The sequence below is a fragment of the Oncorhynchus mykiss genome, chromosome 13 (genome assembly GCF_013265735.2).
Source record: "Oncorhynchus mykiss isolate Arlee chromosome 13, USDA_OmykA_1.1, whole genome shotgun sequence".
Lineage (NCBI taxonomy): Eukaryota > Metazoa > Chordata > Actinopteri > Salmoniformes > Salmonidae > Oncorhynchus > Oncorhynchus mykiss.
Genome location: NC_048577.1, coordinates 24,092,324 through 24,105,876, shown reverse-complemented (window position 1 = coordinate 24,105,876; position 13,553 = coordinate 24,092,324). Strand labels below are relative to the sequence as shown.

The following is a 13,553-nucleotide window of genomic DNA, read 5'->3' as shown; positions in this document are numbered from 1 at the left end:
CAACAGTGTGTGAAAACCTTGTGAAGACTTACAGAAAACATTTGGCCTCTGTCATTGCCAACAAAGGGTATATAACAAAGTATTGAGATAAACTTTTGTTATTGACCAAATACTTATTTTCCACCATAATTTCCAAATAAATTAATTAAAAATCCTACAATGTGATTTTCTGGATTTTTTTTCTCATTTTGTCTGTCATAGTTGAAGTGTACCTATGATGAAAATTACAGGCCTCTCTCATCTTTTTAAGTGGGAGAACTTGCACAATTGGTGGCTGACTAAATACTTTTTTGCCCCATTGTATATATGCTGTATATATATATATATATATATATATATATATATATATATATATATATATATATATATATATATATATATATATATACAGTACATTCGGAAAGTATACAGACCCCTTCCCTTTTTCCACATTTTGTTATGTTACAGCCTTATTCTAAAATAGATTTGATTTTTTTTACAATTTCTCATCAATCGACACACATAAATACCTTATTTACATAAGTATTCAGACCCTTTGCTATTAGAGCTCAGGTGCATCCTGTTTCCATTGATCATCCTTAAAATGTTTCTACAACTTGATTTGATTCCACCTGTAGTAAATTCAGTTGATTGGATATGATTTGGAAAGGCTGTCTACATAAGGTCCCACAGTTGACAGTGCGTGTCAGAGCAGAAACCAAGCCAAGAGGTCGAAGGAATTGTCTTTAGAGGTTTGAGACAGAAAATGTATGCAGCATTGACGGTACCCAGCATTGACGGTACCCAAGACCACCTTCATGAGGAATACTTTTCCAACAGCCTTGAAGGAGTTCCCACAATGTGACTTGTTTCAGGAAACTTGGTGTTTCAGGAAACTAGGCGTATGTCGCAAGTCACGACTTCACAGGAGATTTGAACGTTTATTTATATTTTTAATCAAAATGCATTTTTTGGCAGAAATGCCTTCTGGAACATTTTAACTTTCATGTGCCTTAATAACAAAATTGTATGCCATCTGTAAATACGAATAAAGTTGTTAAATTACGAGCCTAGTTGGTTTAGCCACAGAAAAAGTCACCTTCCCACTAGCCATGATTGGCTGAGATAATGAATGGGCTGTACATGCAGAGAGATGAGTTTTGGATTGGTCTGCCGTGTAGAATCTTCTGTCTATAAAAGGAGCTGCTCGTTACGTGTAGATAATCCTTCTACTGCAGTTTTTTTCGAAAGATATAACAATAGCCATGGAGAACTGCAAATGTGTTGCTAATGCTCTCAATAACATTGCTGCCTTGAATTTATCAGGCGCTTTCGACAAAGGTCAGTGGGAAAAAGTTGTAATGGACTACTTTCAGGAGGATGATAGTACCATGATGACTCTCTGACTCTGAAAATGAATCAGACGTTGAGGATATCCCTGATTTAGATATAAATATTTTCATTGAAGAAGACATTGTAGAGTCTTCTGATGACAGTGATGGGGGAAGAAACGGCGATCAACATTGTTGTTGTCACGGAAGAAGTTGACCAAGTTTTGAAATCAGTGGAATGTCTGGTAGAAGCAGAATATGATAAGGAGATGACAATAATTCTGTCGTTTGATTGAAAATGCAGAGGGAGCGCTGTACTGCAGCGCCAGCTGTGCCATCAGAGCCCTGGGTTCGCGCCCAGGCTCTGTCGTAACCGGCCGCGACCGGGAGGTCCGTGGGGCGACGCACAATTGGCCTAGCGTCGCCCGGGTTAGGGAGGGCTTGGTCGGTAGGGGTGTCCTTGTCTCATCGCGCACCAGCGACTCCTGTGGCGGGCTGGGCGCAGTGTACGCTAGCCAAGGTGGCCAGGTGCATAGTGTTTCCTCCGGCGCATTGGTGCAGCTGGCTTCCGGGTTGGATGTGCGCTGTGTTAAAGAAGCAGCGGCTTGGTTGGTTGTGTATCGGAGGACGCATGACTTTCAACCTTCGTCTCTCCCGAGCCCGTACGGGAGTTGTAGCGATGAGACAAGATAGTAGCTACTACAACAATTGGATACTACGAAATTGGGGAGAAAAAGGGGTAAAAAAAAAAAGAAAAAAAAAAAAGAAAATGCAGAAGGAGTCGAAAAGAGAACACAGGTGGCTGTTGTATAAAACACCTGCCTCCGGATGACATCTTCAAACTAAGGGAAACCATGGCATCCGTGACAGAGAGGGAGAAAGATTTGATGATTCTTATGTCATTGCACACGGTCAGTGTGAACCAGTGTGACTTGACACAACGGGCCAAGCAAGCTGTACAAACAAAACGGAAACGACACAGGACGTCTTATTTAATGAAAGGGGTTGCAGTCTGGCGTGAAGTGTTCATCCATGTATACAGGTAAGAGTCCAGATACAGTTTCAGATATTATACATTTCTAATTTTGTCAGAAAGTTGTTTTCATTGCAATTCAAAGCTTACTGTTAGCTAGTTTATGTTCTGTGTAGTAATATTATCTCAGAAAGCCATTTGCATTGCTAGTTATAGCCTAATGTTAGCCAGCTAACATTGAACCTATTTGGTTTACTTGTGATAGCTATGATAATCGGTTTGTATTGCTAGTACTCTATGGATTGGGATTATGGTTCATTGTTTAGCTAGCTAACATTACATGTCTAAACAAAAGACACCAAGTTCAAATGTATTGTTAGCTAGCTAGCTGACGTTAGCTAACTAGCTAACATTGAACCTATTTGGTTACCTTTAGTTAGCTATGACAATCGGTTTGTATTGCTAGTACTCTATGGATTGGGATTATGGTTAATTGTTTAGCTAGCTAGCTACATGTCTAAACAAAAGTATCCACTTCGCCAGATGATTATATGACCCATCAAGTTAGCCGTAATCACCATCAGACACACCTGGCTATCTACTGTATAACAATGCTAACATATTTGTTTCTGGAATTTGTCTTTCCGCATCAGTAGAACACGTCTTACTCTCCTCCACCAGTCATACAAGGAGAATGCTTCCCATCAAAAAGAGAGCTGTCCCAAGCAAGAACAGGTTTCACCTGAAGCATGAGGACTTGCAGCGAGATGTGAACTTCATCAACAACTACGCAGAGGATAATGCAATAGCATTACCAGGACTCCACCCAGTACACAAATACTTTGGTGGAAAGTTGCTGCCATCTCAAGACCAGAGTGAACACTTTGTCTGAGATTGCTGGTGTTGTAAAGGACAGTGCTGTGACAGTGGTCAACATCCCACAGCTGGTTGGACTGGAGGTTGGTACGGTGCTGGTGGAAAGCTATGGCTGGCAACAACACCTGGCTCTGTACTTCAGGCCGCTGCCACAGATCAAGCAGTACCAGCACTTCAGGTGAATATCATTTTCATTGCATTGTATGACGTCATTCTTCTTATCTAAACTTGGGAGGTGAATTGATGTTATGCAAGGTTGTAATGTCTTCTCAATGTTTTTAGTTATTTCCTGTTTTACATCTTCGATGCTCTGATCCTGTGTTGTTGTCGCCAAGGAGCGTTCGGACTCAGTCGGGACCAGGTTTCAGCTGCTGCACAACGCTGACATCCTCCCTCCCATAGATGGTCGGCTTGTACAAGCACCACCTAGACTGGACACAGCTAGACAAACTCATCTTTTTGAGAAGATCAGGGAGTTTTGTGACTAAGAGACTATGTACATCACATGCCCTGCACTAAAGGCAAGGGCAGGACATCAACAGGATCTCCGAATATAGATTCCTTTGTTCATTCGTGGTTCGGACGGACCAGTTCATCACTGGGTGAGAGTTCCCAGTCATCAGCGCTATCTGCAGTGCCTCTATAGACATTCACATCACTTTCTCCTAACACATACGCCATATGTTGCTGCTACTATCTATTTTTGTATCCTGCTGCTCAGCCACTTTACCCCTGACTGTATGCATATAACTACCCCATCTATCACCAGTATCACTGATATTGTTATTAATATTGTTCTTGTACATACTGTATCTTATTTTGTTCTTTCTCTACTGGCATTGACACTTGTTATTTCTTTATTTATATTGACACTATCTATTTTTGATATTGCTACTATTGCTACTATTGCTACTAAGTAACCATTTTGCTGTACACCTTCTGTAGAGACCCATCCACTTAGCAAGATGTGGCTGGTGGTTATTGCATTTCTTTCACATGACCCATCAATTTAGACAAGTGTGTCTGGGTAAGCGTCAACTAATATTTATAAAATATTTTTATCTGGACACGTTCTGTTTGCCTGGAATACTACTTCTACCACTTTTAGTCTTAGTCTTTATCACACTACATGACCTTTAGCACATGACCTCACATGTGAATCCTTAAAGAGATGGGTGGGGCTAAGGCTAAAGAGGGTGTGAACAATGCTGAATGGGTGTAGACAAAATAGTTCTCCAGAAGGTGAACCAAAATATTCTAGGGCCATTTTCTCAAAAAGTGGAGTTACAAGTTTATCCATTTTCAAAGCAGAATTACTTTCCCATTGTTCCTCAAATGCAGTGTATGATATACCATTTTGTAGCTCTGAGTCTCTACTTTTATCAAATGTAAAAACTCAATTTGCTACAGAAGATAGAATCAAGGCTGAATCATATGCTGAGCACATGTTGGCTGCTTTTCTATCACTCTGCGGTTCAACTCATCCCAAACCAACTCAATTGGTTTGAGGTCGGGTGATTGTAGACGCCAGGTCATCTGATGCAACACTCCATCACTCTCATTGGTCAAATAGCCCTTACACAGCCTCGAGGTGTGCTTTGGGTCATTGTCCTGTTGAAAAACAAATGATAGTTCCACTATGCGCAAACCAGATGGGATGGCGTATCACTGCAGAATGCCGTGGTAGCCATGCTGGTTAAGTGTGCCTTGAGTTCTAAATAAATCACAGACAATGTCACCAGCAAAGCACCCCACACCATCACTCCTCCATGCTTCATGGTGGGAACCACACATGCAGAGATCATCCGTTCACCTACTCTGCGTCTCACAAAGACACAATGGTTGGAACCAAAAATCTCAAATTTGGACCAAAGAAATGCAGTCCAGGTGATTACCTCATGAAGCTGGTTGAGAGAATGCCAAGAGCGTGCAAAGTTGTCATCAAGGCAAAGGGTGACTACTTTGAAGAATCACAAATATAAAATATATTTTGATTTGTTTAACACTTTTAGCTACCACATGATTCCATATGTGTTATTTCATAGTTTTTATGTTTTCACTATTATTCTACAATGTAGAAATTTGCAAAGAATTATGAAAAACCCTTGAATGAGTAGGTGTGTCCAAACTTTTGACTGGTACTTTATATATATATATATATATATATATATATATATATTATATAGACAGTATGGGTAGAGTATGAATAGAAAAGGTGTGTACAGCAGTAGTTATATAGGATGAATCATGACTAGAATACAGTATATACATATAAAGTTGTTAAAACAGTATGTATTTCGAGTATTTTATTAGGATCCCCATTAGTCATTGCGAAGGCAGCAGGTACTCTTCCTGGGGTCCACACACAGAACACGAAACATTACATGATACACAATATGAATAGACAGGAACAGCTCAAGGACAGAACTACATATGTTTAAAACATCACACAGTCTACATTTCAGTACATACACACAAAATATCTAGGACAAAAAGGGGAGAGGCATTGTGCCGTAATGTGTTGCCTTTTCTGTTTTTTTAAAGCAGGTTTTCTATTCATTTGAGTAATCTGATATGGAAGGGAGTTCCATGCAATCATGGCTCTATATAATACTGTACTTTTTCTTGAATTTGTTCTGGATTTGGGGACTGTGAAAGAAAACCTAATAACATGTCTGGTGGGGTAAGTGTGTGTGTCAGAGCTGTGTGTAAGTTGACTATGCAAACCATTTGGAATTTTCTTATGAAAAGAAGAAGTGATGCAGTCGGTCTCTCCTCTACTTTTAGCTAAGAGAAACTGGCATGCATAGTATTGATATTAGCCCTCTGATTATAGTGAAGAGCAAGATGTGTTGCTCTATGGGCCAGCTGTAGTTTTCTAGGTCCTTCTTTGCAGCACCTGACCATATGACGGGGCAATAATCAAGATAAGATAAAACTAGACTCTGCAGGAGTTTGGTGTCAAAAAAGCAGAGCATCTCTTTATCACTGACAGACCATGTAAACATTATTAAAGTAACCAGTGTTCAATGACTCTATGTACATAGGGCAAAGCAGTCTCTAAGATGCAGGGTAGAGTACCTGGTGGTAGCTAGCTAGTAACAGTGACTAAGGTTCAGGGCCGGCTAGTTTAACATTCTGATGGCCTGGAGATTTCAGGTCGCCAGTGATGTGCACGCCAAGGAATTTGAAGCTTTTAACCTTCTCGCCTGCGGCCCTGTCGATGTGGATGGGGGGGGGTGCTCTCTCTGCTGTCTCCTGTAGTCCCCGATCAGCTCCTTTGTTTTGTTGACATTGAGGGGAGAGGTTATTCTCCTGGCATCACTCCGCCAGGGCTCTCACCTCCTTCCTGTAGGCTGTCTCGTCGTTGTTGGTAATCAGGCCGACCACTGTTGTGTCGTCAGCAAACTTGATGGTTTAGTTGGAGACTTGCGTAGCCACGCATGTATGAACAGAGAGTACATGAGAGGGCTGAGCACACGCCCCTGTGGTGTTGTTGTTTACCTTCACTGCTTGGGGTCGGCCAGTCTGGAGTTGCACAGGGAGGGGTTCAGACCCAGGGCCTTGAGCTTAGTGATGAGCTTGGACGGCACTATGGTGTCGAAGGCAGAGCTGTTGTCGATGAACAGCATTCTCAAATAAATATTTATCTTGTGCAGGGCTGTGTGCAGTACAATGGTGAATGCTTCGTCCGTGGATCTGTTGGGACGGTATGTAAATTGTATGGGGTCTAGGTTGTCGGGTAAGGTGGAGGTGATATGGCCCTTAACTAGCCTTTCAAAGCACTTCACGATGAAAGAAGTGAATAGTCAATAGTCATGTGATGCAATCATTTTTTTAGGTTTGAAACAGTCTTGTTCAATGCGTGGCAACATGCAGTGCCTTCCCGAAAGTATTCACACCCCTTATTCCACATTTTTTTGTGTTACAAAGTGGGATTAAAATTGATTTAATATGCATTTTTTGTCAACGATCTACACAAAATACTTTAATGTCAAAGTGGAAGAAAAATCTAAAATGTGTCAAAAATGCATTAAAAATAAAACACTAAAATATCTTGATTAGATAATTATTCAACCGCCTGAGCCAATACATGTTAGAATCACCTTTGGCAGCGATTACAGCTGTGAGTCTTTCTGGGTAAGTCTCAAAGAGCTTTCCACACCTGGATTGTGCCACGTTTGCCAATTATTATTTTCAAGCTTTGTCAAATTGGTTGTTGATCATTGCTAGACAACCATTTTCAGGTCTTTCCATAGATTTTCAAGCAGATTTAAATCAAAACTGTAACCCTGCCACTCAGGAACATTCACTGTCTTCTTGGTAAGTCACTCCAGTGTAGATTGGGCCTTGTGTTTTAGGTTATTGTCCTGCTGAAAGGTGAATTCATCTCCCGGTGTCTGATGGAAAACAGATTAAACCAAGCTTTCCTCTAAGATGTTGCCTGTGCTTAGCTCAATTGCGCTTATTTTTTTATCCTGAAAAACTCCCCCGTCCTTAACAATTACAAGCATACCCATAACATGATGCAGTCACCACTATTCTTGAAGATATGGAGAGTGGTTCTCAGTAATGTGTTGTATTGGATTTTCCCCAAACATAACACTTTGTATTCAGGACAAAAGGTGAACGGCTTTGTCACATTTTTTACAGTGCCTTGTTGCAACAGGATGCATGTTTTGGAATATTTTTTATTTTGTACAGGCTTGTAAACGTTCGTCGTCCTCGTCTGAGGATTATGAAGGATCGGAGGACCAATGCGCAGCGTGGTACGTGTTCATGATGATATTTATTAAACTCAGAACACTAAACAAAAATAACAAAGAGACTGACACGAAACAGTCCTGTACGGTGAATACACAAAACAGAAAACAATCACCCACAAAACACAGGTGGGAAAAGGCTACCTGTATGATTCTCAATCAGAGTCAACGAACGACACCTGCCTCTGATTGAGAACCATACCAGGCCAAACACAAAACCACAACATAGAAAAAAGAACATAGACTACCCACCCAACTCACGCCCTGACCATACTAAAACAAAGACATAACAAAATAACTAAGGTCAGAACGTGACAGTACCCCCCCCTCCAAAGGTGCGGACTCCGGCCGCAAAACCTGAACCTATAGGGGAGCCGCCCGCCTGGGTGTGCGTCTGTCCGCGGTGGCGGCTCTGGCAGCTCAGGACAGATGGGTGGCTCTGGCAGCTCAGGACAGACGGGCGGCTCTGGCAGCTCAGGACAGACGGGCGGCTCTGGCAGCTCAGGACAGACGGGCGGCTCTGGCAGCTCAGGACAGACGGGCGGCTCTGGCAGCTCAGGACAGACGGGTGGCTCTGGCAGCTCAGGACAGATGGGCGGCTCTGGCAGCTCAGGAAAGATGGGCGGCTCTGGCAGCGCTGGACAGGAGGGAGACTCTGGCAGTGCTGGACAGGCGGGAGCACCTGGAGGGAGGAGACGGAGAGACAGCCTGGTGCGTGGGGCTGCCACCGGAGGCCTGGTGCGTGGAGGAAGCACCGGATAGACCGGACCGTGGAGGCGCACTGGAGGTCTCGAGCACCGAGCCTGCACAACCCTACCTGGCTGGATACTCCTCGTAGCCAGGCCAGTGCGGCGAGATGGAACAGACCGCACTGGGCTGTGCTGGCGAACCGGGGACACCGTGCGTAGGGCTGGTGCCATGTACCCCGGGCCGAGGAGACGCACTGGAGACCAGATGTGCTGAGCCGGCTTCATGGCACCTGGCTAGATGCCCACTCTAGCCCGGCCGACACGAGGCGCTGCAATGTAACGCACCGGGCTATGCCTGCGCACCGGGGACACCGTGCGCCTCACGGCATAACACGGTGCCTGCCCGGTCCACCTCTCTCCATAGTAAGCACGGGGAGTTGGCTCACGTCTCCTACCTGACTTAGCCACACTCCCAATGTGCTCCCCCCCAATCGATTTTTGGGGATGCCTCTCGTCCCAGCACGCTGCCGTGCTGCTTCCTCATACCACCGCCGCTCAGCTTTCGCTGCCTCCAGCTCTGCCTTGGGGCGGCGATATTCCCCCGCCTGTGCCCAGTGTCCTTCTCCGTCCAGAATCTCCTCCCATGTCCATGAGTCCAGAGATTCCTGCTGCTGCCCGATACCACGCTGCTTGGTCCTTGGTTGGTGGGTGATTCTGTAACGTTCGTCATCCTCGTCTGAGGAGTATGAAGGATCGGAGGACCAATGCGCAGCGTGGTACGTGTTCATGATGATATTTATTAAACTCGGAACACTAAACAAAAATAACAAAGAGAATGACACAAAACGAAACAGTCCTGTACGGTGAATACACAAAACAGAAAACAATCACCCACAAAACACAGGTGGGAAAAGGCTACCTAAGTATGATTCTCAATCAGAGACAACGAACGACACCTGCCTCTGATTGAGAACCATACCAGGCCAAACACAAAACCACAACATAGAAAAAAGAACATAGACTACCCACCCAACACACGCCCTGACCATACTAAAACAAAGACATAACAAAAGAACTAAGGTCAGAACGTGACACGGCTTCCTTCTTTTCACTCTGTCATTTAGGTTAGTTGTGGAGTAACTACAATGTTATTGATCCATCCGCAGTTTTCTCCTATCACTGCAATTCAACTCTGTTACTGTTGTAAAGTCAGCATTGGCCTCATGGTGAAATCCCTACCAATATGTGCCCTTCTTTGCGAGGCGTTGGAAAACCTCCCTGGTCTTTGTGACTAATATGTGTTTGAAATTCACTGCTTGACTGATGGACCTTACAGATAATTAATTATATGTGTGTACAGAGATGAGGTAGTCATTCAGAAATCATGTTAAACACTATTTTTGCACACAGAGTTATGTGACTTGTTAACCAATTTCTATTATTATGTGACTTGTTGACCAATTTCTTACTTCTGAATTTATATAGGCTTGCCATAAAAAAAAAGTTTAAGTTAAAGTTTAAGTAATTATTGACACAAGACATTTCAGCTTTTCATTTTTTAAATTAATTTGTTAAACAATTCCACTTTCACATTATGGGGTATTGTGTGTACACCAGTAATCCAAAAAAATCAGGGTGTAACACAACAAAATGTGGAAAAAGTCAAGGGATGTGAATACTTTCTGAAGGCACTGTACATGTTAAATTATTGGTAGCTCTAGTATGCTACAACTGTGCTACGTGGAGATTCTTTGAAATAAATGCCAGTCAGCCCTTATGCTCTAAATGTGAACCACATTGTTCCGACTTCCAACAGACACACTTGTACATGTTCATTTACGACATTTGAACTGGGCAGTTTTGTTTCTTCTAAAAAAAGGGGGGAGCAGGGAGGTTCAATCTAAATCCAGTTAAATGCACACTGCAACTCAGCCACAGTGAGGGTAAACAAAGAACTCTGCTGGCTTCCTGAGTGTAGGACGTTTTTTCGGACAAAGGAGAATGTAGCCTATGTGGCGCAGAGAGAGGGAGGATGTGAGCTGAGTTGTTGGAAGGTTGTTGTGGCTTTCGAAAGTTTTCTCTCACGTTCACATTGTATTCAGCAGTAGAATTCAACTGAAAAGAAAACAACGTTCAACTGACAAATAAGTGTTCATAGACAACTTTCTTTTTTCAGTTCCAAATAGTTAACAAATGCATTGTTTGCCTCAGTTAGCACATGATTTAATGCTACTAATCAAGATGTGAAATTAGTGAATGCACTCTTTACACTTCAGCTTGTCCAGGACAAGTAGGCAGCTGCTTACGTTCGATGAAGTAACAGGAAAGACCTCATTTCCCAATGAAATCTTTGCACTCACACTGTCTGAAAGTCGAATGTTTACACGGCAGATGCTGGCAGGGGTAAGCGACCAAAAGATAACCTCCTAGCTTAGCTCCTCTGATTGGACGAAAGAGGATTGTTTTAATGGAGATCTGACTGCAACAAACCCAAAGCTGGCGGCGAGTGTGACCCTATTCCACCAAGGAGTTACAGTAAAGTAGACGTCCCCTCTCAATTGTCACTTTATTTTACAAGTGGATCGAATGACTTCATTACATTTACATTTTAGTAATTTAGCAGACGCTTTAATTCAGAGCGATTTACAGGAGCAATTAGGGTTAAAGTGCCTTGCTCAAGGGCACATCAACAGTTCTCATTCATTTCCCTTTTAAATGGGTTTACAGTGGTTAAACTATTTGTTTTAGTTATGTTAAGAGTCTTAGTTAACATAGTCTTATTTTCACATATAAAAAAAATATTGAAATAAAAATGTACACTGTGGCCAAAGGTATGTGGACACCTGCTCCATCTTGTTCCAAAATCATGGGCATTAACGTCGAGTTGGTCCCCCATTTGCTGCAATAACAGCATCCACTCTTCTGGAAAGGCTTTCCACTAGATGTTGGAACATTGCTGCGGGGACATGGTTCCATTCAGCCACAAGAGCATTAGTGAGGTCGGGCACTGATGTTGGGCGATTAGGCCTGGCTCGCAGTTGGCATTCCAATTCATCCCAAAGGTGTATAGCTATTTTCAGGTCTCTCCAGAGATGTTTGATCGGGTTCAAGTCCAGGGTCTGGCTGGGCCACTCAATAACATTCAGAGACTAGGGTTGTTGTCCTGTTGGAAGGTGAACCTTCGCCCCAGTCTTGAGGTCCTGAGTGCTCTGCAGCAGGTTTTCATCAAGGATCTCTCTGTACTTTGCTCCGTTCATCTTTCCCTCAATCCTGACTAGTCTCCCAGTCCTTGCCACTGAAAAAAAAACATCCCCACAGCATGATGCTGCCACCATCACGTTTCACCATAGGGATGGCGCCAGGTTTCCTCCAGACACACATGACACTTGGCATTCAGGTCAAAGAGTTCAATCTTGGTTTCATCAGACCAGAGAATCTTGTTTCTCATTGTCTGAGAGTCTTTCGGTGCCTTTTGGCAAACTCCAAGAGGGCTGTCATGTGCCTTTTTTTCATCTGGCCACTCTACCATAAAGGCCTGATTGGTGGAGTGCTGCAGAGACAGTTTTCCTTCTGGAAGATTCTCCCAACTACACAGAGGAACTCTGGAGCCATGTCAGAGTGACAGTCGGTTTCTCGGTCACCTCCCTGACCAAGGCCAGTTTGGCCGGGTGGCCAGCTCTAGGAAGAGTCTTGGTGGTTTCAAGGGGCCACTGTGTTCTTGGGGACCTTCAATACTGCAGACATTTTTTGTTACCCTTCCCCAGATCTGTGCTTCGACACAATCCTGTCTTGGAGCTCTACTGACAGTTCCTTTGACCTTATGGCTTAGTTTTTGCATTGACATGCACTGTCAACTGTGGGACCTTAGATAGACAGGTGTGGTGTACCTTACCAAATCATGTCCAATCAAGTGAATTTACCACAGGTGGACTCCAATAAAGTTGCAGAAACAAGGTAGAAACAGGATGATCAATGTAAACAATACTGATCAATAAACAATAAATAAGGGGTATGCTCAAATAAAAATAAAACATGTTTTTTTAGAATAAGGCAATAATGTAACAAAATGTGGAAAAGGTCAAAGGGTCTGAATATGTTCCGAATGCAGTGTATATATCCTATATGATGAAACAAACAATCAACAGCTTCTTTTGTACTGTAACTTTTGATGGTTCCCCCTAGCCTGGTCTCATACTGGTATGACACCAAATGAATACGGAGAGGAGTTTGCTAAAGCACGAAACAGACTGGAACACCAGTCTAGGATCCCACTGCCAGGATGTCTTGATTCAAATTGTTAATTTATATGGGGCGTGTTCTTGTCTACACAGGTACAATGGCTCCCTACCCAACGGAGACAGGGGGAGGCGGAAAAGCCGCTTTGCACTGTGCCGGAGACCCAAGGCCAGCGGGGTGAAACCCAGCACAGTGCACGTGGCGTGTACACCTCAGGCAGCCAAGGTAGGAGCTAGGAATTTAAGACTTATTTCTGTGATCGTAGAAACGCTCTTATATAATGTAGTGTGTGCTTGATAAAAACACAAGCTTCTCTCTTTAAGAGGCATTTTATCTCCACGCAGAACGAGGGCGCCTGAAGTAAATGTAATTGGTAATGACATCATCCGGCTACTCCTAACATCAAACTTTTCCTTCACCACCTGCAGGCCATCAGCAACAAGGACCAGCACAGTATCTCCTACACTCTGTCCCGGGCCCAGACGGTGGTGGTGGAGTACACTCATGACGGCAATACAGACATGTTCCAGGTGAGTGTGTCCTCAGCGTGTCCTCACTGCTCAAGTCAAGCCTGGTCCCAGATCTGTTGTGCTGTGTCTTGCCAACTCATATGGTCGACTGTGTGATCACGCTCTCCGTAGCCGATGTGAGTAAGACCTTATAGAACTCTTAACTAATAAATGGCATGAAAACGATAGAAGACTTG

At 43.4% G+C, this 13,553-nt stretch overlaps 1 protein-coding gene across 1 annotated transcript in view; it reads left to right on the top strand.

The window, feature by feature from the left end:
- LOC110486013 (E3 ubiquitin-protein ligase pellino homolog 1) overlaps positions 1-13,553 on the top strand; it is a 47,527-nt gene that overhangs the window by 28,344 nt on the left and 5,630 nt on the right. Inside the window, exons 3-4 of the mRNA XM_021557303.2 lie at positions 12,943-13,072; positions 13,276-13,377. Of these exons, the coding sequence (XP_021412978.1) occupies positions 12,943-13,072; positions 13,276-13,377 (232 nt within the window). The remainder of the gene's footprint in view (positions 1-12,942; positions 13,073-13,275; positions 13,378-13,553) is intronic.